The sequence below is a fragment of the Andrographis paniculata genome, unplaced genomic scaffold, assembly GCF_009805555.1.
Source record: "Andrographis paniculata isolate CXL003 unplaced genomic scaffold, ASM980555v1 Contig45END, whole genome shotgun sequence".
Classification (NCBI taxonomy): domain Eukaryota; kingdom Viridiplantae; phylum Streptophyta; class Magnoliopsida; order Lamiales; family Acanthaceae; genus Andrographis; species Andrographis paniculata.
The window spans coordinates 2,540,925-2,565,663 of NW_026137579.1; the positions used below are offsets into that span (position 1 = coordinate 2,540,925).

Sequence of the window (24,739 nt, forward strand, 5' to 3'; positions counted from 1 at the left end):
ACACCAAGAGAAAATGAAACAAAACCGTATGAAAAAACACTTTTGATTGGTTGTCACTTTTAAATTAATAATCAAATTAATTTTATATGTTACTTTGTACATTAGTTATTAATATTATAGGCATGTTGTCCAAGCCTTATTGTAACAAAATAAATAAGCATCAGGGTTACCCCTTCAAATATCCCAACAAATAACTATAAATGAATAAAATCTAAAAACGATAATCTAATCAAACATTCCATATAAAAAAATAGAGACGTGTGTTGACGTGATTGTTGTTCTTGTGTAAGCCTACAAAATAATTACAATTATTAAAACAAAGTTTTTTTTTTTTTTTCATGAATAAATCAACTCCTATATAATATATGCACATATATATATATAGATACACACGGCATAGAACAGCCGGTGCATAACGGCTACTTATTATCGTTGATCCATTCCATGTTGCATATACGTCGTCGTTGCTAGTTTTCCGACAGCCTAAGTTCTAGAGAATATATACATATATATATATATACAGTTGGTTGGTCCGGTCCGGTCCGGTCTGAAGAAACTAATAAAAGCGGTGAAATAGGAAGCGGAGGAGCTCGGCGAAGATCCGCCGTTTGATGGCGCCTCTGGTCGGAATCTGGAAATCATTATTGTCGCAGGATTCGATGTTCTTCTTGTTCTTGATCTCCAGGGTTTTGTCTGAAAAAGCTTTCCCTGATTCTACTAACTCCATTAATGGCTCCGTTATTACATATATATATATATTGCAGTACAGGTCGATCGGACAGGATGCAGTGATGATCGGAGGAAGGTGTTTTTAAATAATTGATTGTAGTAATGGACGGAATGAACGAATTGGATGCTCCCACTTTTTTAATTTATAGAGGAGAGAAGTGGGACAACAATGTCGGTGGGTTCTGGTGCTGACCTGTCTCAGAAACTTTCATGGAAGCAGCAGATGCCTACATGACCCATTCTCTCTCAGGAGGTTCTGGGACCTCGGGACCACGATCACGACCAGAAAGAAACACATTCACTATCAGGGTCGGCCTTGGTCACGGCCACTTGGGCCCACATCCAAGGCCCTAAAATAAATGGCCCATTTTTATTTATTTTTTCATATAAAGTAAAATTTATAGTGTATTTGATTACTTTTAAATATATTTTTTTATAATATTTTATTTTTAAAATAATATTATATTTTTATTAAGAATATAATTAAAAATAAATTAAAAATAAATAAGGATATATATATTTTTTTTTTGTTCGGTCACTGTCGTAATAATAACGAATGACGCCGGAGAAATTGGAAATTGGCCCTGCAGAGCTGATGCCACGTAGGAACGTCGTTTTCCGACGTGGACACAAGCTTATAAAATATGTACATAAATAATTAAACGCAAAACGGCAGTATGCGTAGTTGCTGCACTTGTGTTACATGGTACATAAATAAATATATTATATAAAATTTCCCAGAAACACAACTGTGGAAACTGGCAAAACATATTTTATTATTTCAATGAAAAATAAATAAATTACTGTCGAAACTATATTTTACTTAAGCGTGCTTCCAATTAAATAAGTAATTTAACCAAACCGGTATCTTTCCCATAAAGTATGCTTTTACAATAGAGAATATTTAATAGATTATATTTTTTCCAGAAATTATTATTTGAATAAAATATATTTAAATATAATATGGAAATTATTTTTAAGTTCAAAATAATAGTAATATAATAATTTATAAGTATGAATAAGCGCAGGTAGAGAGGAAATTCCAATGAGCAAACCGTGTGGGGTTTAGCGTGACTATAACATTTTTTTTATTGAAAAGAGTATTAGGCGAGAAACCCACCACGTCGGATTAAAAAAAAAAAATTAAAAATCATTTTTCTTTAGTGTCAGCTTGGAGAGCCGGCCGCTTTTGCAGCAACTCCATAAAACCCTGACATAAATGTATTATTGCCATGTGTTCCCATGCAAAAAAAAAAAATAAATTAATTTTAATTATCTTTTATACATTATATTTTTATTATATAAATATTTATTATTACATACAAAAAATAATAATAATAATAAAAATAAGGATAACAGGATTTTAAAGGAAGTTAGACACGAAGTCAGGTGAAAAAGAAAAAAAATTTGCGCTCAGGTCGGTTGGTCCTCGGTCGGTTGGTCCTCGATCGGATCAGCAGGTCGGTAGGTCCGGTAAGAAGGTATGCGGTCGGATAGGCAGGTCGGTAGGTCCTCGGTCGGATAGGCAGGTCGGAAGGTCTGCGGTCGGATAGGCAAGTCGGTTGGTTAGCGGATCGGATGGTCCATAGGTCGGAAAGTCTGCAAGTCGGCTGCTACGGAGGTCGGGCGAAGTAAGGTTTGGTAATTGATTGCCCACTTAAGTGAATAATAGTTTGGTCGCTTGGTGGGGGCGGCCAAGGAGTTTTTTGGTCAAAAGACCAGTTAGTCGCTAGATTAGTCGGTTGAGTTATGCAGTTGGCGAGACGGTCGCTGTAACTGACCAGGCGACGTTTCAAAACATTTCTTTTGAGCGGTTGCTGTAACCGACCAGACGATGATTTTAAGCGTTTTCTTCAAAGAATATTTAAGGATTTAGATTTTTTTGGAGAAGCATCTTCAATCAACTTCGACAAAAACAAAGTCAGATTCGGGGATCACCACTTAAAATTTCTAACATTTTAATTTTCAGTTAATTTTCTTATGTACCAGTGTTTAAAATTCCTAATCTCATGCACTAATTAATCAAGTTCGAAGATAATTTCCTATTTTCGGATTTTACTTTTTGTTTGTTGAAAAAATACATCAACATTTATTAATAATTTTTATATTTTTATATTTTATTCTTTACAAAATGATACCAATATTGATATATTTTTTAAATAAAATTTTAATTAAATATAATCAATTATTAATAATAAAAATTTAATTTTTTAATTATCTTATAATTTATTCAATATAATTTATTTTATTTTTTAAAGACACATAAATACAAAAAATTGTACTATAAAATTAAATTTTCACACATCACATTAATAATAAATATTTGTTATTGTTTATAAATTAAATTATTAAATAAATAAATGCTAATAAATATGTATATTAGATAAAAATTATTATTATTTAAATTATTTTAAAAATATATAATTTATTAATATGGAGGAAAGAGAAATTAAAATTTGTGTAAATGAGTTTCTTTTGATGAAAGTATAAAATGAAATGAGTTTCTTCCATGAGGTGACAGAGAGAGAATATGACGTGGAAGAGAAGAGAGAAAGAAGAAACCCATATTAGATTTGATTGATGCGAATGGCCTTAACGTAATTGTTTAGTATTTATTTTATTTCTCAAAAAATAATAAATAAAAATACTACAGATTGGTTTATTATACTGGGGTTGGGTTAAAGTGGGCCGTACTGACCAGCCACTGGACAACTCGACATAGATGGATATCATTAATCAATCGAATCAAATGATGGACTGTTAGAAAAGGCCGAATCCATCCATACAAATTATGGGCTTTTTACATGATGATGGTTATTTAATAGTCCACCAAAATGTTAGTAGACAAAGTCAAGCCCCAATAGCGGCGGCAGACAAATAAATACTGTGTTTTTTTTTTTTTTTTTTTTTTTTTTATATATTTTTTGAAATTGTTAAGAAATTAATAAAGAAACACACTTTTTTTTATGTTTTTTTTGATCGGAATCTTATTTTTATTTTTATTTTTATTTTTTTATGTTTGAGATAATATATGGTGGTGATCCTGTTCTTGCTAAGCCACAAATTAATTCTTTTGTGTAATTAATCTCGTTGTTTATGACATTTTTGTTAATTTTAAGAATGAGAATTGGGTCAATTTTTTCTATAGAAAAGATTGATTTCCTACAAATGGGGTCAGCAGGAAATTCTGGTATCACCGACTGACTGGCAAACCCTTTTCAACGGTGAAAACCCAAATCAATTATTCATCCATAGCATATCGAAAATATTATCTGTCTTTGACAGAAAATTAATGGAAAACCCCTAAAAAGAGTGGCAAGAAACTAGAGGAGGGATGCTGAATTTTGTGAAACTGAATAATTTCAGTGATGACTTTTCCTATCTCGACAGGGTTCTCCTTTTTTTTTTTTATATTATTGCCCTTTTCGTCTCTCTTCTTCTAGATGAGCCGTAGCCTGAAACGACCCACCATTACTGCTGTTGTAGCCAAAGCCCTTCTTCTATTGCCTCCCTCCCTTGTGCACCTATACGACAAATCCACCCACTTCGTATTCCCTCTCCTCCGCCGTTTTCTGTTCGGAGCTATTCACTTTATGGAGTCCCTACTTTTCACCAACGACGACGATGACTTCCTCTCCACCCCCTTCGAGCCGTCTTTCGTACCCTCTTCGTTCACCGACCCCGTTGAATCGATGTACCTTGTTTCCTTCAGGTGAGGCGCGCGGCGCAGAACCCACCCCCGTCTAGTGCTTAGGGTTTCTTGAAAAATTTTAATTTGTTTGATTTGCAGGTGGTGGAAGGAGGCTGTGTGCGGTGGCGGCGCGGTCGACGGGATGAATGGAGTTGAAGGTGTGCTGTATGACGCGACTGTGCGAATGAATGGCGGTGACGAGGTTAATTGCGACGGGGAGGTTGTTGTTGGGGGGTTTGGGGATTCTGAGATTTTGGTGGGCATGAGGAGAGAAGGGGAGACTTTGATTAGCGGAGAAGAAGGGGTTTCTGGTGGCGTTGAGGATTTGGCATTGGTGTCGGAATGGATGTTCTTCACTGCTCTTAAGTGGTCAGTGCACTGGATTGCTCAAATTGATTGAATTTCTCAATATGTTCTTGTAATTGCGTGTAGATATCAGTACATTGGTTTTCTCAGCGCTGCTAAATGGTTATTTCTGCATCTTAAATAGTTGAACTGCTAATGTTATGTAGAAATCCCACTGAAAACTAGTGTTTGTGTTCATCTTTTGGTTGTAATGCTATAGCATCTCTTGTTCGGTTGTGAAGATGGCATCTCAAATAAGTTCATTGCTTCAATGCTTCCCATGGAAACGTGTCAGAGCCTAATAATTAAGCATATTCTTTATTTTTTGTTTCTTTCTGCAGGCATTACGATAGGATGGATGTAGTAGATGATTCGTCATTTCCTAGAGAAGATAGTGTACAAGATGCATTCGCTATACAGATCAGAATTTTTTTTGCAAGTGAAATAGATCAATTGGTCATAAAGATCATCAGAAAGGTCCTTCTGCACTCAACTTTGTTTTCCTGACCATTGTACATGTTGATATTGTTGATTACAATAAAATTCCAGTTCTGCAATAAGGTTCTGCTTTTATACGGAATTTGTTTGTAGAATAAATTGCGGCTGTATTAAACTTAGCTGCTACTTGCAATTTTGCATTTAGACTTTGGAAATCATAACCAAATTTGAAATTCTGAACTGAGCTGATTTCTGGCATTTTTGTTTAAAAATAACTGGTAACTGTACAAGTGATTATAAATTTCTATGTGATGAATTCGTGAAGTGAAACACCTGAACAGTTTTTATTTAATTGCCTACTGCCATATGTAAACGCTTATGTTACTTGGTTTGGATTGAATTGTAAAAACTAGGTTCAGTTATTAAAGCTATTGATATGAGAATATTAAGCATGTTTCCTGGAACCAGAGTATCAATTCAAAACAAGGTGTTTAGTTTGATGAATATTGTCTGCAATTTTTTCTTATTAAATAATCGTAACTATATTGAGATGGTTGTCTGAAAGAAAACTAATCCGCCTTTAAAATTAATAGAAATAACCACGGTTTATTCTCAGTCATGAATGATTTGATACAACTCAAAATACACAACGCCCTCATAGTTAGTTGGTGATAAGATGAGTTTTGAGTTCCTCCAAGTTCTAGATTTCTTTGATTTGACAATATGTATATTGAAAATTAAAGGACAATGAAGCTGGAGCTTTCCACAGAGTTTGCCAGATATTCTGTAGGAAGTCTGAAATGGTGAGCAACAATCCTGGTTATTATCATTTCATTTTTGGTTTTCTCATGAGCATTGGTTGCTAATTTAACAATTTGTAGTTGCAAATATGGGACTTTTCAGGACAGACAAATCAATTTTTTATTGAACAAAGATCATCCGTGAGTCTGGGGCAATCAGTTAAGGAGGTAATGATACTTTTCTCTGTGTTGTGGTACTTTGGATGTTAAAAGTTTGTGGTTAAAGGTGGAGTGTCTTCTCTGTGCTTCCTGTTAAGTCACATTTTACAAAGCTCATCATCTTTCTCTAATCATCCAGGAAATGAGGCGTTCTAATATAATTAATAATATTGATGAAAGATCGTAACAAACTAATCAAGCCCCACTAGTTTTTGTACAAACCCTATAGGCCTATATTATCTTCAAACAGAAAACTCTGTTCAGCATATTTGGTTCCTGCAAAGGGTTTCTAGGGCATGTTGATTATATCAAGGGGTCTTGTACCATCAGGCTATGACCCACCGGTGGCACAAGGTCTTAATTTCAAATCTTTATAATATTACTCAAGAGCTTATGGATGTTATCTGAAAATGAAAAGGCAATTTGGTATGCTCGCTTTTCCCTTTATAGTTGGTGCATCTGTGATCTGTTCCCTCCACTTAAAAGCTCCGAGTTAGCTGCAGTAAAACACTTCCACTTTCTATTGTCATGCCTCAGCAGCTCTTGCCTAGTTGATCTTAGTTTTATCAAGCCATGCTTTTAGATGATTCTAGAATTCATTGGATGCCTCTATTATATTAACATATTGGTGTTCAAAATATGTGTTATGCCATGCCATTAGATTATAGTCTTTGTTGTTCACCTTTAATAGTCTAACAGCTATTAATGTTTATAATTACTTGCCAGGTTCTCTTGGAGTTGCAAGTTTATGACTCACTGCGTACCATCATGGACAGTGAATGGAGGAAAACAGATATGATGGTTGATCAGTCTATGGCTGATGGTCCCTCATCTAGTTCGTCACTTAGAAGGAATGGGACTGTTGATAAAGTGCACTCTTCCTCTAGAGTTGGTAGTGTATTTTCAGTCACCGGGGCTTTGGGCTTGACTGGATTGTATAATCTTGGAAATACTTGTTTCATGAACAGTGCTATCCAGTGCTTGGCGCATACGCCTAAGCTTGTTGATTATTTCCTAGGAAACTTCCGGAAAGATCTCAACTTTGAAAATCCACTGGGCATGAACGTATGTATTTTTGTGCAATGCAATTTTGACTTCTTAAGTAATGAATGAGATTTCTTTGGCAGAATAAGTCGCCTTTTTTTCTTCTCATTTTCTTCTCATACAAGCCTTCTTACATAGTTTTTCATAGTGCTTGCACCCTTTTCATAACCTTTCATTTTTCATTTTTTATGACGCTGTCATAACTTATTATTGTAACAGGGCAAGCTTGCTATAGTATTTGGGGACTTACTAAGGAAGTTGTGGGCTCCAGGGGCGGCAACAGTATCTCCAAGGATATTCAAGTCAACCATCTCTAAGTATTCTCCCCAATTTAGTGGTTACAACCAGCATGATTCCCAAGTATGTGAATCTGTCGTCGCTTTTGGTGCTGTTTTAAGTGATATCTGCAGGATGGGATCTTCTCCAATTATTTTACAAGCTGCTTTTGTAGGAATTTCTCTCTTTTTTATTGGATGGGCTCCATGAAGATCTCAATCGTGTGAAAAGTAAACCTTACATACAGGCGAAAGATGATGATGACCGTCCAGATGAGGTTGTGGCAGATGAATACTGGTCAAACCATTTGTCCCGAAATGATTCAATCATAGTTGATTTATGTCAGGTATTTTTCATGTGATATTGCAGTTATTTATCTATTTTTAAATTGTCGCATAATGAAGTCAGTTTTCAATCCCTTAAGCACTTTAACTTGTAGGGTCAATATCGATCAACACTTGTTTGTCCGGTGTGCAAGAAGTCTTCAGTAACATTTGATCCATTCATGTATTTGTCGTTACCCCTTCCTTTCTCAACTCTGCGGAAGATGACTTTGACAGTGTTGAACACTGATGGGACGACTCTGCCACATCCTGTTACAATATCAGTACCCGACAATGGGACCTTAAAAAATCTTGTTGAGGCACTTGGTACAGCATGTTCATTAAGGGATAATGGAACATTGTTAATTGCTGAGGTAATTTCTTAGAAAACACCTTCTATTCATCATGACAGTTATCCTCTGTTATTTCTTCCAATACCATTGTTGATCTTTTTGGACTGCCTTTAAAGGCTGTTCCTTGACTAGTTTTATGGGTAAATATAGTTTCCTAAAAGGGGAATTATTTTAGTTCCTATTTCCCATTTGTTTGTTGGAAATACCTCTAATTTAAGGATGCATATGAGTGAGAGTGATTGCATGCATACTTACAATCATGTTCCAGTAAAAAAGGACATCACATTGCTCGTGCCTGTAATGATATTTATTTCTTACTGCAAGATGATTACATCAGCTCTTGACGTATGAGGTCATCTGCAGATATACAACAATTCAATCCTCCGTGTTCTGGATGACCTTGATGATTCTATAGAGCTTATTCGAGACTATGATCAACTAGTTGTGTATAGATTGCCAAAAGACATGGATGACTCTCCCTTGGTCGTGTTTATGCATCAGCAGGAGGGCAGGTAAGTTTGACGGATCACATTTGATTTATGTTAGCTAACTAAAGTCCAAACTACCTGCAATCACAAACACTCAACATTTCACAGGAGGTTCGGCATTCCACTTGTAGCAAGGATGCCTCATTTCTCTCAAGGATCTGAAATGCATGAGTTTTTTTGTAAACTCATCAATCCATTTTTGTTGGCTGGTGCTGAGTTCTTGAGTGAAGATGCTTCACAAGAAAATAACACCCAAGATGGCGAGGTGGTGGATGGCACACAATTGAATCAAGCTGTAAATTCAATTAATGAAACTGAAAGTGATATGGAAACTTCTCATGATTTTGAGTTTTATATGGAGTTTGGCAATGCCAAAGTGATGATGGATGAACCTATACCCATGTCATATCCTGATAATCCACTCAAAGTGATTGTTACTTGGCCAGAGAATATGATTCGTCGATATGATACCTCAATCCTTAGCCTGCTGCCCGAAGTCTGTAAGCCTGCCCTGTCATTGAAGTGGAATCAGGATTCTATTTCACTCTACAAATGTGTCGATGCATTTCTGAAAGAGGAGCCTCTTGGACCAGATGACATGTGGTATCTATCCAAGCAGTATTATTTGTATATCTATAGGTGCACTTGTGTTTATTCAGTCGGCTAATGAAATTGCATTGGAAATTTGTTATAGGTATTGCCCAAAATGCAAGGAGCGTAGGCAGGCCAGCAAAAAGCTGGATCTATGGAGGTTACCGAAGATCCTGGTCATTCATTTAAAGAGATTTTCATACACCAGATTCTTGAAGAACAAGTTGGAAAGCTTTGTTGATTTCCCAGTCGAAGACTTTGACCTCTCTGACTATGTAATCCAGAATAACGATGGGGTTTGCCATCGCTACAGGCTGTATGCTATAAGTAACCATTACGGCGGCATGGGCGGTGGACATTATACAGCGTTTACCAAAGTAACTTGTCTCCAATTTGATTAGTCATTCTCCTCTGATCTGCCTGCTTTAATCCCTTCTTCCTAATTCTTCTTGTTTCTGTTCTTGATGCAACAGAATAGGCTGAGCCAGTGGTATGAGTTCGACGACAGCCATGTCTTCCCGGTCAGCGAGGACCAGATAAAGACACAAGCTGCCTACGTTCTCTTTTACAAGAGAATCTAATTTGGTTTGCTGACACAGTACGAGGTACCCAGGCAGGGAGCGCACACAGCAGTTTGTCCCACCCATTGTTTCGAGATGGCATGGGAGACTGTTTCTGGGAAGGGATTGATTTGCTGAAGATGAGATCGATGATCTGTACATATTCTTGTTTGTCACCATCTTACAAGAATGGATTCTTTGGACAGAGGGGCGATTGGGAGGTCGTTCAAAATGGTTTGCAGGTGGCGATAGATGAATACATACATGTATACTTTTGCCCAGAACATACTTGGGATAATTGTACATAACTATCTCAGATGAATACAATGGGCAAAATCTTGCTACTTTTTTTGCCTGTTCTTGAAAATCTTCATCACCAATTCACAGCTGCTGCCATTGGATTGGATTTTATATCCATCGTTTTGAGATTTGAAAATTATGCGACATGTAAACTATCAGTTTCGGTTTATTGAGCCAAATTTCAAATTTTGTGTAACTTGGGGCCAAAATGATAATATTTTGGAAAGGAAGGTGTGGATTTTAATTTAATTCTGCACTTGTACATTGCGCACCAGCGTTAGTACATTGGCATGTGGGGAACAGCGTATAAATGCAGCAGTTGCTTGTTCTCTCGTTTTCTCTTTTTAGCTTCATCGCTTCCTCAGGATGTGGAAGACGAAGCTTTGTAATTCCACGCAATTTTCTTTGATTGCTCGTCGCGCTGGGAATTCAACAGACTTTTGTTCGTCGATCGTCAATTCGCGCTGCTATAATTGCTCGATTTTTAACTCCTCCCAAATTGTCTCTCGCTCATCTTCTTTTTCTCCTTTTTCATCTGCCTCTTGTTTTTTGGGCGGACAGCCAGGAAAGCCTTTTCCTTCTGCTAGAGTTTTATTGTTAGCGAATCCAAGCGGTGTCTCTGCAAGTGAAAACGGGTTGTCTTTGAGAAATGGCAACTTTTTCTGCTCGCAACCCAAGTCCGCCGAAACGTTCCATTGCTGGAACTGCGGTGCGGGTGCCGATAGCGTGATGGCGTCCCTCTTCTGTGCATCCTGCCGCAGCGTCCAACCAGTTAATGAAGCAATTGATTATTTCCAAATTTTCGGCCTGTGAGTGTTACATTTTTCATTCTTAATCTGGATCTTCTTGTGTTTATATTTGACGAAAGTTTGAGGTTTTGCATCATGTAAATTTACATAGTTGTGTTTTTGTGGCTAGTTTCATTAGTCCGTAGATTGATTAGAAACGTCACCGCTTTCTCTGCACCCTAATTATGATTGTTCTTGTATGCTTATTCTATTAATAAGGGATGAAAATCTACGGGATATCACCTGATCAATTGTAGATTATGTACTCAATATCAATAATGATTAAATTTGAACTGATTCTGTTGGGTTTAAACTGACTGACTGTATATGTATAGCTATAAATGAGACCTTCTTTCCTGTATAGAGAACGGAAATATGAAATTGACCTGGAAGAGTTGGAGAAGAAGTACAAAGATTGGCAAAAGAAGCTTCATCCAGATCTAGTTCATTCAAAGTCCCAGGTTAGTATTCTAGATTAATAATTGTTTTCTGTGATAAATTAGGTACTTTTTTTTTTTTCTAAAACTTATACTCTTTGGACTAGCAAGAGAGGGATTATGCAGCCGAACAGTCTGCTCGAGTGATAGATGCATATCGAACACTTGCAGACCCATTGTCAAGGGCAATCTACTCGGTATGTTGTGTTAATAGTGCCTTATGAGTACATTTGGGCATTTTAAAAGCGTATCTCTGAGTTTGAGCTGTTGAGCAACAATGTTGTGTGCATACAGTTTTCTTCAATGGAGCTGGAGTATAGGCAATTATACATTTTCTCTGGAGTTTCTGAACAGTTTAGGAAATCTAGATCATTTCCATTATTGTTGAAATGAATTGAGCTTCCATGAATATCATTTAGATTCCTCATATAACTGATCACCTTGAATATTAGTAGATGATCTTATGCTAACATATAGTGATTTTTTTACTCAATTACCTTACATGATATCTGTTCTGTTGTTGGTTTCTTTGTCGCTACTGTATTCCTTACGATGCTGTCCACTAATTAATATTAATGTTATTTCAAACGATGTAGGTGAAATTAGCAGGTGTACATATAGATGAAGAAGAAAGGGTTACGGACCCTGAGCTTCTTGCTGAGGTACTTAAGTAACTAAGAAGCATCTCTGTTGACAAATCTCTTCAACTTGTGTATTCTCTTTAATATTATTATGGTGAAGTAAAGCTTCTGCAAAATATGTTTTACCAAAGTAGTACTAGTAATTTCCTGAAGATTGTGACACTTGGGCCTCATTTGGTGAATCCATTCTAGGGCCAGTTTTCTTTTATGCAGGTAGTATTTGGCTGAACTTCTTATCTTTTAAAATGCTGACCTTTCTTTCTGCTCTCTTAGTATAATATATTTGAAACTGGTAAAGTGTCTGTAATTTGCACATATGTGTTGTGTTGAAGAGATTTGTTGTTTTTCCAATGACCTGTATGATTGAAACCTGCATATGTCAAGCAAGATGCTTGGCCATGATTATGACATGTATAGCTTTTCTAGAGAATATAGTTATGAATATTGTTTTATGTGGGCTCGAGTGCAGATCATGGAATTAAGAGAAGCTGTTGAAGAAGCAGAAGACACTCAAGCATTAAATAAGATCCAGAGTCAGGTAGTTTCTTGGCTGTTTATGTATATATGTGAAGTACAATAGAATAATGCACAATGCTTGGAATGAAGTATGAATCTGTGTGGAAGTTTATTATGATAATGCCCCTCCATTTTGCTGTGCTCGTTGCTGCAGCTGCGGGAAAAACTGCAGAATTGGTCCAAGTCATATGAAGAGGCGTATAAGAGTAAAAACTATGAGGATGCCATGACTGCCATTCGCAGAATGACTTATTACAAACGTGCCAGCGAAGAGATTGTCAAGAAGCTTTGATGTCACTATCAATATGCAAGTAGTCCATACTCTTATATTTAATCTCTCTTATCTCTCTCATATATAGAAAAAAGATTGTGAATTACTTTTGTTTTTCTTAATAAAGAGGACCCCCCACTCCCACTCCCAGTGGAGGAGCGGTGAAGCTCTCTCACTGTACACTGTTCTACTCCTTGTCCTTTGGCCTCATTCCATTAATCTGAATTTTGGAATTTAAGCTCTTGGGATATATGATTTTCACTTTAATAGTTAGGGTATGTTTGATTTTTCTAATTTTGAGTAGAAATATTCAAATTAAAATAATTATTTTAATTTGATATTTTAAATAAAAAATACTACTAAATAATATAAATATATATATATATATTTTTATACTGAAGTAAATAAATAGTGTAGAGTAAAAAGGTATAAATAGAAACAGGTAGGCAGAGAGAGGCAGAGTTGTCCGGATGTTGTTTCAAAATGGTGGAAATTTGAATTTCAAAAATCCCTAACGGTACATTGCAGAGTGAGAGTCCATAAAGGCCAAGACGGGACGACGGGACCTTCTTCACTTCCAATATCCCTTTCACCAGTTTCTGCGCAGCACAGCAAAAGATGGCCGCTCTCACTCCAGGTATTCTCCTCAAGCTCCTTCAATCCATGAATTCCACCGCCAAAGTCACCGGCGACCACCGCACTCCCCTCCTCCAGGTAATTGGGATCCTGCCCGCTCTCTCTGCCCCCGATTCTCTCTGGCCGCACCACGGGTTCCTTGTCCAACTCTCCGATTCCCTCAATTCAACCTACGTTTCCCTCTCTGACCGCGATGTTGAACTTATCCTCTCCAATCGACTCCAAATAGGCCAGTTTGTGCACGTCGATCGCCTCGTCTTTGATTCGCCTCCTCTGCCCACCGCTGTCAATCTTCGTCCTGTTGTGGGTCGCTTTCAGTTTATTGGATCCCCGGAACCCTTAATTTTGAGGACCTCTCCTTCTAAGGACGGGTTTGTCATTCAGCCGGTGTCGGAGTCCGATCCCTCTGTTGATCCTATTGCAGCCTATTTGTCAAGACCGGGGAAGAAACATGCCGAAGAGAAGGAGAAGCATACGGAAATCAAAGGTAACAAGCAAGTTGAACCCAAAGAGAATGTGAACGTGAATGTGAACGTTGTTGGCGATACCAATGGTAAAGTTTCTCAAAGGTTTATTTCTCCGGGAAAAGTGAAACCAAGATCGGTTTCCAACGGGAAGAAATCAGCAGCAGAAAGGGATCCCTCGCCTGCCGGCCGGTCTGGCAAACGGTCCTCTTCCCCTGCACCGTCCAAATGTGTGGTGCCAAGTCTTGTTGCTGCCAAGGAAGAAAATAGGCAGATATCAAAAGAGGCTGCAATAATTGTGCCATCTAGGTACAGGCAACCTTCACCAACTGCTGGAAGACGCCAGACAACTCCTGCAGCGGCGAGGCGGACATCAATGTCACCAGGGCGGAGGCTGTCTGGAGTTTTTAAGAAGTCTCCAGCGGAATCTTTGGGGAGGAAGGAAGTTAATGTTGCTGCTGACATTTCCAGGACTGGGAAACCGAGTAGGAAAAGCTGGGGCGATGGATCCGTTTCCTGCAGTGGAGGGTCTTCTGAGAGGAAAGAAAATGGATCAGGGACAATAAAAAAGCTGGACTTACAGGCAATTTTGAGAACTCAGGTGATATGCCCATATGCTCATTCTTGTGTTCCTGTTTAAGACTTTACACTGATTAGTTTCTAATTCCACATGTATTTGATTTCAGGCAGCTATATCCAGGCGATTAAGTGATGTGCATGAAAGTTTGCCTAACAATGAAATCTCTGAAGGTCATGCTGAGGAGGAAAAAGTAACTGATGCAGCTCCAGTTATTGCCATTCATGAAAAGAAATGGACCGATGGCAGTGTCTCACTGGATACAGTCTCCTCGGGCCTTGCTAAACTTGGGAAGGTAGATAATGAATTACACTGTGCGAAAATTAAATTCCTAGTTTACTTACAGTCATAAGCTAATGGCTTATTCTATTCATGTAATCCAGTCTTGAGAATCTGAGATATGCATTTGTTAATGTGTCTGTTGTTTCAGGATGCAATGCAGAGGAGGATAATTGCCTCAGCTGCTGCTGCTGAAGCTTTGGAGGAAGCCATAGCAACAGAGTCTCTTGTAAGAAACTTAAGGTAAGGTATTGCACTTAAAGGTGGATGTCTGGATCCTTATTGCACATGTTCGTTGTTTACTTTCTCGTGAAATGTGACCAATATGGATGCTCTAGTGAGACTTTTGTCTGATGAATTTGATCTCATGAACGACATTTGCTTCCTGACAATGCGTGCATAGAAAATGAGGCATTTTGGTATCTTTGAATGTTGAATAGTGTTACATTGCCCATTAAGTGAATGTATGGAATGTGATCAAGTTTGTTCCTGCCCAAATCTCAATTTAATAGGATGTAGGTGATTTTGTACGGCATTGTTACATACATGAGTAATAACTTTAGTTTCTTCACCATTGCAGTATGTTTTCGGACCTTGTTGTATCATCAAAACCTGAAAGTCCACTACCTACCATCGACCGGTTCATGTTCATCTATGAGGAGGTATTGAAGTCTACAGCAGATGCTGAAATCATTGCTGGTGTCCGAAAGCTGTCAGTAAGTGCTGATGACAATAACAATAATAATTCATCAACAAAGCATTCGAAATCCAGTACAGTGTGGGTGGAAGCTGCCTTGGCTACAAATCTCGAAGTTGTTTCTCTACTGACAAATGACTACTTTGAGAGCCCTTCAAAAACGGTAAAATGTTCCAAGAAACGAGTCTCTGCCAATGCACCTGTAATCAACAAGAAGGCAGTACCATCCTCATCATCTGTAGCTGGATCATGGACCAGAGGTATGGGAATGAATGAAACTGTGGAACTTGGAAGGAATTTGCAATTGGAGATGCAGATGTGGTTTGTAAGATTTGTTGAGGAGGCCCTTGATGCTGGATTCCGAGTTTGTGGGAACTCTAACACAGGAGGGGGAGCAGGGAATCTGGATTGTGATTCCATAGCTGCAATTCTATCACAGCTGAAGCGAGTCAATGACTGGTTGGATGGCACAGTGCCCAAACGGGATGAGGTTATGATGGCAAGAATTGATGCTCTTAAGAAAAAGATCTATGGATTTGTCATCCAGCATATTGGCAACAGCACGACTGTTGCTATCCCTATTCCGGCAGCTGTACCTTGATTATCCATTGTCATCTGATGGATGATATATCTCATCTGCTTATTTTCTTTGTTAATTTGGTGCAATGTGCACTGTTTATTATGTATTTGTAAATTGCTTCATTGTTGAGGATGAAGTAAAATATTTATTGAGAATCTTGATAAATAAATACCCTATGATTCTGATTCATTTGATCCCAGACTATAATTATTTATTAGTGGGTTGCATTTCTATAACTGGATGGATTTAACCTAGAAAAATTCCTCCTCCATCACTTACAGGAATGACGAACAGTACGGAAATTCATTTACAAAGTCCAAGAAAACTGGGCAAATCTTCAAAGACTCTTGGGGGGAGGTAAAGAATCCATATATGCTATCTCCTTCTTGAGGGTAAATATTTCAAGTGTGCTAAATCTATTGGTGTGCTGCTGTGAATTGGTCTAATTACTTCTATTAATCCTTCTTGGGCAAATATTCCACTTTCACATTTTGATCTGTAGTTTAATATGTATTCTGATGGATATTTGTTAGTTGAATAAGTGTTTGTTTATATGGACTGAACCATAGTTTACATTGTGAAGCATCTTTGGGCTGCCTCATGTTCAACACCATCATGTATGCATTTGTATTTGTAGAATAGATTAGATTGAACCACTCTGCCTTGTACTCTTAACACTAGATGCATCTAGTTCCATTATTGATTCAAGTAACTTTGGAGTTTCTGAAACAAGAATCATGTCCCTGTGAAGGCAAGGCATAATTTGGTACTATCAATATCCCATCTCATCTCATTCTTGGATATTGACCAATAGCATTCCCTAGTTAAGATGGTGTGTTTTTTTCTTCTTGGATATGGACAGTTAGAAACAACCCGGATTTGGTTTTCAAGTCAAACATTAAAAACGTGGTAAGACTGGTAGATTAAAATACAATTCATTCAAATTTACAACCAAAATCACATTGGTTTATCTTGAATGGCAAAGGATTGATTATTCAACCACTGAGTTGCCAACTCCCCTAACAATCATTAACATATCATAGTGCCAAAGTGTCTCGTTTACACGTTTTATGTGCCAACTTTCTGTAGTTAGTGCAAAGTGCCAGTGAAAGTACAAGTGCCTCCCTCGTTTTGAAAAGGACCTACTTTACCAAACCATACTTAATAGGTTGTTATTTTGAATGCCAATTCTTTCTTGCAATTTATTTTTTATACTACCTTATTTTGTATTGGATTGGATTTTGATTTGATTTTAGCCAAATTGAGGCTGCCTTCAATATTTTTATATTGACATCTTTTTGGCCCTTGGGGTCGTTATCAAAACAAAACTCCCAAATCCATATTAGTCACATCATCTTCCTAATCTCCACATCCACAAACTATTATAATAACAATAATATTCATATTGGGTTTAAGTTGTCATACTAATTCTGCATACGTTTTTTAAGACAAAATGGCCGCCGGCGATAAACAGCCAAAGTGACTTTTTCAGCGTCATTTTTTTTTTAGGTATTGAAACAATCAAAGATCTCTGGCTATATCCAAATGTACAATTAATAACCTTTTATATTTTATTAAAATTGAAAAGAATATAACTTGTACAAAATAATCAAACCTTGTTTTATGTAACATTTTTTCCCCTACATTTAATAAACTGTATTTATTCTAATTAAATGCCGTTCATTGGCTTCAGTCGCTCGTTCCACAAACCCGATTTATTTAATTACCAAACCCACACGCTTTTTACATTCCCGTTCGGTAAACACGCTTTTCCGTACACGACTACCACGCGCTCTTCCTTTCTTCGGCCCTACAAAATTTGGCACTGTCGTGTCGTCTGATCAATTCCTTCTTTCTGGATTTCTATTAATTGCATATTTCCCTCTGCATGCGCCGCGGATTTCTCTGTGCTTTACTGTAATCAAGCATTGAATTTTCCGTTTAGTGCTTGCGATTACCTCTGTTTAATTTCGAATAGTGACTCGTTTCTTTTCAGAAGATTTTGATCGTCAAATTTAATTGGAGAGTAATGTCGTTTTGTGTTTTGTCCGCAAGGAGATGTAGTTGTTGGTGCTAGACAGGAATTGAATTCCGTAACTGTTTTATTTCAGTTGGTTGGAGGTGAATTCAGTTTATTGAAGCGATGGGAAATACTTGTGTCAGTGGGAAGATTGGGGAAGAAAGGTATTGCTCTTCGATTTCACGCTCGTTTTGGCGGTCGACATCACCAGATATGATTGACTCTGTTAAAGCCATGGAAAGCCCTAACCCGGTTCACCTGATGCCCCCTGGATTGGTGAAGATTAATCCGCAGGACGTGAATCAATTACAGCCTACAAAAATGGAGCGCATGATTGTACTGAAGGAAGAGTCACAGCCTCCTATGGCAGCCTGGAAATGGGAAGATGCAGTCAAGTCGGAGCGTGTGATCATGATCGTTACAGAAAAGCCGAAACCTGTAGCTCCTAAGCCGCCGGTGAAGCCTCGCACAGTGATGAGCGTAGGTCTTCAGCTGGACTCAGTTCTGGGAACCAAAACAGGACATCTGAAGGAGCACTACCGTTTGGGTGAGAAAATCGGTCAGGGGCAGTACGGGAAGACTTTTCTCTGTGTGGAAAAGAAAACAGGGAAGAACTACGCCTGTAAATCCATTGCAAAGAGGAAATTATTGACAGAGGAGGATGTTGATGATGTGAGGAAAGAGATTGAGATTATGCATCACTTGTCAGGGCAACGGAATGTAATCTCGATCAAAGGTGCTTATGAGGATGCTGTGGCAGTTCATGTAGTCATGGAACTCTGCTCCGGGGGCGAGCTCTTCGACAGAATTGTTAAGCGAGGCCATTACTCGGAGAAGAAGGCTGCAGAACTGATTAGGACAATAGTTGGCGTTGTCGAATCCTGTCATTCTCTAGGAGTCATGCACCGCGATCTCAAGCCTGAGAATTTTCTATTTGTCAATGAGGATGAGGATTCTCCATTAAAGACCATAGATTTTGGACTGTCAGTTTTCTTCAAGCCTGGTAAATTCTGCAGGATTTTGTATTACAAGTTCTTCTTTTATGTATTTGCTATAATATTATGCTTTCGATAATCTGATCTTTTCCATGTATTGTACCTTCTTCTCCACAGGGGAGGTCTTCACAGATGTAGTAGGCAGCCCTTTTTATGTAGCTCCGGAAGTGCTCTTTCAGCATTACGGACCACAGGCAGATGTCTGGAGTGCCGGCGTTATACTTTATGTTCTTCTCTGTGGCTTTCCTCCATTTTGGGGTGGTAAGAAATTGGAAGTTTTCTCCCCTTCTTTACTTGCTATGGATTTCAATTGATTCTCAGGTTAATTCCCATTTTGTACAGAAAGTGAACAAGAAATTTTCAAAGAAGTTTTGCATGGTGATATTGACTTCTCTTCGGATCCTTGGCCGAATATCTCTGAAAGTGCAAAGGATCTTGTGAAGAAAATGCTTGTAAGGGATCCGAAAAGGCGGATAACTGCTCGTCAAGTCCTCTGTAAGTTTTAAGGGCTCACCTTACATCACTGATCATCTTCATGCTTCCAACTTACATTGGTTTCAAGTAATTCTACAGATTAAGACGTTAACTTCAAATTTCAATTTGGCATTTGTCTGCAGGCCATCCTTGGGTGCAGGTTGATGGTATAGCTCCAGATATGCCACTTGATTCTGCAGTCGTAAATCGGTTGATGCAGTTCTCGGCAATGAACAAGCTTAAGAAGATGGCTTTAAGAGTACGTAGTTTGTAGGCTCACTTGAAATTATCCATGATAATGTATCTTGCCAATTGTTTGGTTTAATTACATTCTTTCTTTCTACAGATCATTGCAGAAAGTCTGTCCGAAGAAGAGCTTTCCGGCTTAAAGGAAATGTTCAAAATGATAGATACGGATAACAGTGGTTCGATCACTTTTATAGAACTCAAGGCTGGCCTTAAAAGATTTGGAGCTAATCTTGATGAGTCAAAGATACATCAATTGATGAATGCTGTAAGTATTGGATTATTGACCTTTTGGCAAGAGATATACATTCGAAGCTAATGCGTTTTCATTTCCCAATAATACAGATTGACATTGACTGCAGCGGTGCAATCGACTATGGAGAATTCATTGCAGCAGTGGCGCAGCTAAACAAATTCATCGACGGTGATGATCACCTTGTTAGAGCTTTTTCCTACTTCGACAAAGATGGGAGTGGTTACATCACAAAAGACGAGCTCCAGATAGCCTGCAAAGAATTCGGCATAGAGGATGGACACTTAGAAGAAATGATCCAAGAAGTAGATCAAAACAAGGATGGTCAGATCGATTTTCACGAGTTCTCCACGATGATGCGCAACGGAAATACAGAATGCGACAAGCAAAGAAACATGAATCACTTCAGCACTGGATGCCAGGAGGAAATGCCAGTTTTTTCATACCGTAATTCTGGCGTCACGGCGAGGATGAGATGAAAGTCCATTGTCCCATCCGGTTTTCGAATTCGAATCTCGATTTTTTCGCTCGAGGAAACAAAGAACACAAATTCCAGTTACAGAAGCAGCAGCAGAAGACAAAAAAGTTTATAACTTGGTAGGATTTAAGGAACAAGTAGAAGAGAGAGCCCATGAAATGAAGGTAACTGTTATGTATATTCTTTGTAATATATTTAATGAAAGTAGAAGATCATTCATTTATAAATAGTGTAATAAGGATGAATTTAATTATAACCAATTTATAAATATACATCATGTGTTTTCTTGATCAATGTTACTACACAGAAAAAATAGAGAACAAAAATCTTGGGTTAAGTTTGGACTTTGTCCAATGGCCAACTAATTAAGAATAATAGTAATACTTATAACAAGTCAAAGGGCAATGCCAGCTAAGTTTCATATTTAATTGGCTAATTGACATATTATTAAATTTATTTTTTATGGTTTAGAATGCATAGTGGTGATATGGCATCAAAACTTTCTACACAGTATATATATATATATATATGTATAGAAATATTAAAAATAATAATAATAATAATAATAAAAAATACAACGTTCATAAAATCCACGTGAAAAGACAAAACTCTGATAATCTATTCAATTCATCACCCGTCGGTGGCACTCCATAAAGTATAGTATTAATTAGGACAAATTTATAATAAAATTATCATTAATTGACGGACAGAAATAAAAATAATAATAACTAAAAAAAAAAAACATCAAATTTTGTTTAGGAATAAATAAATAAAATAAAATAAAAAGTAGGGTATGCAATCAAACCAGGAACTCATCACCCATAAATTGACCACCAACAGTAGCAAAATGAAATATATCTGTGCAGACACTGTCGGTAGAACAAACCTTACATACAAACAATTGAATAGACAATATATATATATATGTAATTACAGTATTTATATCAAAATAACAGATAATAAAATTTAAGAAAAAAAAAAAAAAAAAAAAATCGAACTCTCCAGTGGGGATCCGAGGGACAGCTTCAACTGCAAAGCGCCTCCACCCCTTTATGGTTGTCTTCCTAAAAGAACTGCCATTTTATTGCTGTAATAAGTGTTTTAAGTAGAAACATAAACAACTACTAATTCCCAATCAAAATATGCAGAAAATACAATACAATACAATACATTACATAGACCATACCGTACCTTTTTGTGGTGTGTTTCCTTCCCCCCCTCTTTATTTTTTATTTTTTCTTCTGAAAGATTGATGATTTATTCACAGCTGGAGATATGAGAGCTTTGTCCAACAGCTCCAAGCATGGTGCAGGCCATTTCCATCAGCTTTCCTGAACAGTACAACAATAATTATATGTACATATATAGATTCATGTTTGTGTATTTTGCCGACAATTATATGTATTGAATGAGGGCAGAAATCCAGCAGTGCAAATAGGACAGGATCTTTTGAGGCTGTCTTCTGTTAATCCTTAATCATTACTACTCCATTGCAAAGCTTCAACATAACTAAGTGATTATGCTTACCAAACAAACAATTCCTTCAATTTTTATTTTTTATTTATTTTCTATTCTGTGAAAGCTTCACCGACACAAAACAACTGAACCCATTCCTAATCTGCAATCTATTCACTGTATTCTCTCTTGTGTGTGATGTGCAGGCAGGGTGGTTTGTCTCCATCCAAACCTAATGCAAAATTTAATCTAGAAAGGATTGATGAAAGAGAGAGAGGTGATTATAACAGCCTGCCTAATGACTTTCTCAACCTAAACAAATCTGTTCTCTTCTTACCACATAGTAATGCTATTAAACACAAATTTAGATTATTGCAAACAGCCAAAGAGTGGCAGCTGTAACACCTAAAGCAATCTGCAATCATTCCTTCTTCTTCACAGTACCATCACCATCATCAGAAATGAAGTTAGTTCACTGCCAAGATTATTCACCAAATCACATTCACCGGAAAACCAATCCCGGCAAACCCAATGTCTTCAACAAGGCCTTAATTTTACTCCGATTAGAACACAAATGAATTAAAAAATAAGAACAGGAATGAATTCAAGAATATGGCTAATGACAGAAAGAATAAAGGTAGTAAATTAAAAGATACCTCTCCTCGATTTTGAAACAATCTTGGCAGCTGGAACAGCAGCAGCTTTAGATGCAGCCTTGCTTTCCTCCGGCGGGAAGAGAACGCCGTCGATCCCCTGAACAGAAATCCTCCCGTCGGTGTAGATATCCGGGTCGAACAGATAAGCGGATCCTTCTGCCTGTCCGAATTTGACCGACCCGTCGGCCTCCTCCGCCGCCACTTTGTGCGGCAGTCTGAGAGTGTCGTATTTCACCTTCCCGAACCTCCTCACCGAATTGTACATACTCTCCTCCGTCTGGTACTCCGGGATCAGATGGTAGTACATGATCTGCTCCGGCGCCCCCGGCTCGCTCAACTGGTCCGTCGTTAACTTCGCCATTGCCTCGTCGTTCGGCGCTAGAACTGTCAGGACATAACCCTCGGAAACGAGTCTCCCCATTTCAGTAGCCAGCGATGTCAGATTCACCAAAATATCGGCTAATTCATTGTACCCGCCGTAATGTAGAAGGGTTTGGATGAAATCCTTGACCTGGCTCTCGCCGTCGAAGTGGTGGTGAGGGCCGCCGGGTCCGGGAGCCGGGGCGGGGGCCAGGGACGGACCGGGGGCCAAGGCGTCGTAAACGGGGAGAACCGGCGGCGCGCCGACAGGGACAGGCGGGGCGGGTTTTTTCAGGCGGTTTGTTCTGGGGTCAACTTCCGGCGCTCCTTCCGGCAGGACGGCGGAGGTCGTCCTCAGACTCCGGCGGGCGTTGAAATCCTGCTGGACGGATTTGGGAACCAGTAGCCTCTCAATGCCGTGGATGATTCCGTCGGGGCGAATGATGTCGTCGGACTTGATAACCTTGGCGGTGCTCACGATCTTGTCCCCATTTATCTCCGTCAACAGAATCTTCTCGTCGTGGGCTTCACGGCAGAGACTGGTATGGTGCACAGGCTTCTTGTTCATCTCTTTCGACTCAATGCGAGTGGGAATCATATGGAAAAGCAGCAGATTCTGAAGGGATTTCAGATTTCCGGGCTCCAGCAAAAACCGCTTAAACTCAGGGTCCAAATCCCTCTCCAGAGCTTCATTTCTTGGGGCGAAAATGGTGATGTTGTGCTTCGACACAGCTTCTTCAAGTGTCTGCAGCAAGAGGGCTTTCTCCACCAGTTCAGACAGCTCCGTGTAGCGCGAATCCAGAAGGGCCACAAGCACTGAATTGGAGTTGATCTGGCCGCCACCGCCGGGATTGGGCATTTTTACAGATGGGGTTTCCGGCAATGCTGAATTAGTAAAACCCAAAACAGTGAAGACGATGAGGAACACGAGACTAGGGACGCCACAGATCTGCAAACCCATGGCGTATGACGACTCCGGAGCTTTCTCGCTCTAGAAAAAAAACGCTTATTTTGGTGGGTCTCTCTCTTTCTCTCTCTCCTGAGGGAAGGAGTAGGCTTGGGTTAAGGGGAAAAAAATGTGGACTTGCTTTGCTTAGGGTAGTGGAGATGTGATGTGATGTTGGTTTGGTGGGTATATTAAATCAGGGGCAGAGGCTATTTCACCAAAAGCAGAAGAAGGCTTAAGGGCATTCTTGGTATTTCAATGGGTTCTGTTTTTAGAGTGTTGCATTGTTTAATTGGCGTTGGCAGATACAACTGGATTTAGAAAAGCTCATTAATTAATTAATTAATATATTAGCTTCTTTAAATAAATAAATAAATAAATACATACATTCGCAGCAATTTTGGTCTTATATGCTACTCCATAATTAGTAGAAGATGCATGCGGAGTTTAGAGTAATTTTTAATAGCTGTTGGTAAGTAATGTGACGCTGTCATAAGAGAGGACTTAGAAACAAACACCCTTGGAACAATTAAAAATATTTGAATGCAATAAATAGTTAATGTAAATAAAGAAACATTTGTGTGAGTTCTGAGTATTCAATAGACTTTTATTTTTTTTTATTATTATTATTATAAATGTTTAAATATTTAGAGTTAAAATTAATATGGAAGAAATATTAAGCAACGAGCTCTGTTGGATCTAAGGTACTAATTTATTTATTAGCAAACGAATTCCAGCTTGCATAAAATATCTTCCTTCCATACGAGAAGTAAATCGGCAGAAACGGGTTTTGCCCGAACCCGAATAGCAGCAATAAATGCGGTTCGCTTGTTGGCTCAGCTCAGCTCAGCTGACTGCTCACTCCAGCCGTAA

General features: G+C 38.3%; 5 protein-coding genes across 6 annotated transcripts; 4 read left to right on the forward strand and 1 right to left on the reverse strand.

Annotated features, from left to right (window-relative positions):
• The first annotated feature begins 3,986 nt into the window (after positions 1-3,986).
• Positions 3,987-10,255, forward strand: LOC127251459 (ubiquitin carboxyl-terminal hydrolase 8-like). Its single transcript, XM_051275161.1, has 13 exons — positions 3,987-4,441; positions 4,520-4,789; positions 5,107-5,242; positions 5,947-6,006; positions 6,085-6,171; positions 6,889-7,227; positions 7,426-7,566; positions 7,658-7,828; positions 7,922-8,179; positions 8,522-8,670; positions 8,755-9,249; positions 9,341-9,614; positions 9,711-10,255. The coding sequence occupies exons 1-13, from the start codon at positions 4,173-4,175 to the stop codon at positions 9,816-9,818; spliced, it is 2,757 nt and encodes a 918-aa protein (XP_051131118.1). The 5' UTR covers positions 3,987-4,172; the 3' UTR covers positions 9,819-10,255.
• Positions 10,256-10,427: 172 nt separating this feature from the next.
• Positions 10,428-12,940, forward strand: LOC127251461 (iron-sulfur cluster co-chaperone protein HscB homolog). The gene is made up of 6 exons (XM_051275163.1): positions 10,428-10,906; positions 11,250-11,346; positions 11,430-11,519; positions 11,919-11,984; positions 12,433-12,501; positions 12,634-12,940. Exons 1-6 carry the CDS (start codon positions 10,464-10,466, stop codon positions 12,769-12,771), a joined length of 903 nt encoding a protein of 300 aa, XP_051131120.1. The 5' UTR covers positions 10,428-10,463; the 3' UTR covers positions 12,772-12,940.
• A 185-nt stretch (positions 12,941-13,125) lies between these two features.
• Positions 13,126-16,172, forward strand: LOC127251460 (uncharacterized). The gene is made up of 4 exons (XM_051275162.1): positions 13,126-14,451; positions 14,537-14,722; positions 14,858-14,949; positions 15,287-16,172. The coding sequence occupies exons 1-4, from the start codon at positions 13,369-13,371 to the stop codon at positions 16,002-16,004; spliced, it is 2,079 nt and encodes a 692-aa protein (XP_051131119.1). The 5' UTR covers positions 13,126-13,368; the 3' UTR covers positions 16,005-16,172.
• Positions 16,173-17,821: 1,649 nt separating this feature from the next.
• LOC127251502 (calcium-dependent protein kinase 26-like) lies at positions 17,822-20,743 on the forward strand. The gene is made up of 6 exons (XM_051275222.1): positions 17,822-19,006; positions 19,116-19,259; positions 19,341-19,493; positions 19,616-19,731; positions 19,819-19,986; positions 20,064-20,743. Exons 1-6 carry the CDS (start codon positions 18,127-18,129, stop codon positions 20,448-20,450), a joined length of 1,848 nt encoding a protein of 615 aa, XP_051131179.1. The 5' UTR covers positions 17,822-18,126; the 3' UTR covers positions 20,451-20,743.
• Positions 20,744-21,243: 500 nt separating this feature from the next.
• On the reverse strand, positions 21,244-24,041 carry LOC127251503 (fasciclin-like arabinogalactan protein 15). Of its 2 annotated transcripts, none has more exons than XM_051275224.1 (3): positions 22,561-24,041; positions 21,641-21,780; positions 21,244-21,536 (listed from the first exon to the last, which is right to left on the reverse strand). In XM_051275224.1, exons 1-2 carry the CDS (start codon positions 23,879-23,881, stop codon positions 21,707-21,709), a joined length of 1,395 nt encoding a protein of 464 aa, XP_051131181.1. In that variant the 5' UTR covers positions 23,882-24,041; the 3' UTR covers positions 21,244-21,536; positions 21,641-21,706. The 2 variants fall into 2 exon arrangements, with proteins under 2 accessions (XP_051131181.1, XP_051131180.1); XM_051275223.1 differs by having other exon boundaries at positions 21,244-21,522; positions 22,561-24,040.
• Positions 24,042-24,739: the final 698 nt, after the last annotated feature.

What these genes read in the sequence shown, in the direction of transcription:
- LOC127251503 (XM_051275224.1), bottom strand. Translation starts at nt 23,881, where the DNA reads ATGGGTTTGCAGATCTGTGGCGTCCCTAGTCTCGTGTTCCTCATCGTC. An exon ending in TGTTTCAAAATCGAGGAGAG is followed by an intron (nt 21,781 to 22,560) that starts GTATCTTTTAAT and finishes TGTACTGTTCAG; the next exon opens with GAAAGCTGATGGAAATGGCC.
- LOC127251460 (XM_051275162.1), top strand. Translation starts at nt 13,369, where the DNA reads ATGGCCGCTCTCACTCCAGGTATTCTCCTCAAGCTCCTTCAATCCATG. An exon ending in GCCTTGCTAAACTTGGGAAG is followed by an intron (nt 14,723 to 14,857) that starts GTAGATAATGAA and finishes CTGTTGTTTCAG; the next exon opens with GATGCAATGCAGAGGAGGAT. An exon ending in TCTCTTGTAAGAAACTTAAG is followed by an intron (nt 14,950 to 15,286) that starts GTAAGGTATTGC and finishes TCACCATTGCAG; the next exon opens with TATGTTTTCGGACCTTGTTG.
- LOC127251461 (XM_051275163.1), top strand. Translation starts at nt 10,464, where the DNA reads ATGTGGAAGACGAAGCTTTGTAATTCCACGCAATTTTCTTTGATTGCT. An exon ending in TATTTCCAAATTTTCGGCCT is followed by an intron (nt 10,907 to 11,249) that starts GTGAGTGTTACA and finishes TTTCCTGTATAG; the next exon opens with AGAACGGAAATATGAAATTG. An exon ending in TAAATAAGATCCAGAGTCAG is followed by an intron (nt 12,502 to 12,633) that starts GTAGTTTCTTGG and finishes TCGTTGCTGCAG; the next exon opens with CTGCGGGAAAAACTGCAGAA.
- LOC127251502 (XM_051275222.1), top strand. Translation starts at nt 18,127, where the DNA reads ATGGGAAATACTTGTGTCAGTGGGAAGATTGGGGAAGAAAGGTATTGC. An exon ending in CTTTCCTCCATTTTGGGGTG is followed by an intron (nt 19,260 to 19,340) that starts GTAAGAAATTGG and finishes CATTTTGTACAG; the next exon opens with AAAGTGAACAAGAAATTTTC. An exon ending in TACATCAATTGATGAATGCT is followed by an intron (nt 19,987 to 20,063) that starts GTAAGTATTGGA and finishes CCAATAATACAG; the next exon opens with ATTGACATTGACTGCAGCGG.
- LOC127251459 (XM_051275161.1), top strand. Translation starts at nt 4,173, where the DNA reads ATGAGCCGTAGCCTGAAACGACCCACCATTACTGCTGTTGTAGCCAAA. An exon ending in ACAACCAGCATGATTCCCAA is followed by an intron (nt 7,567 to 7,657) that starts GTATGTGAATCT and finishes CTGCTTTTGTAG; the next exon opens with GAATTTCTCTCTTTTTTATT. An exon ending in TCATAGTTGATTTATGTCAG is followed by an intron (nt 7,829 to 7,921) that starts GTATTTTTCATG and finishes TTTAACTTGTAG; the next exon opens with GGTCAATATCGATCAACACT.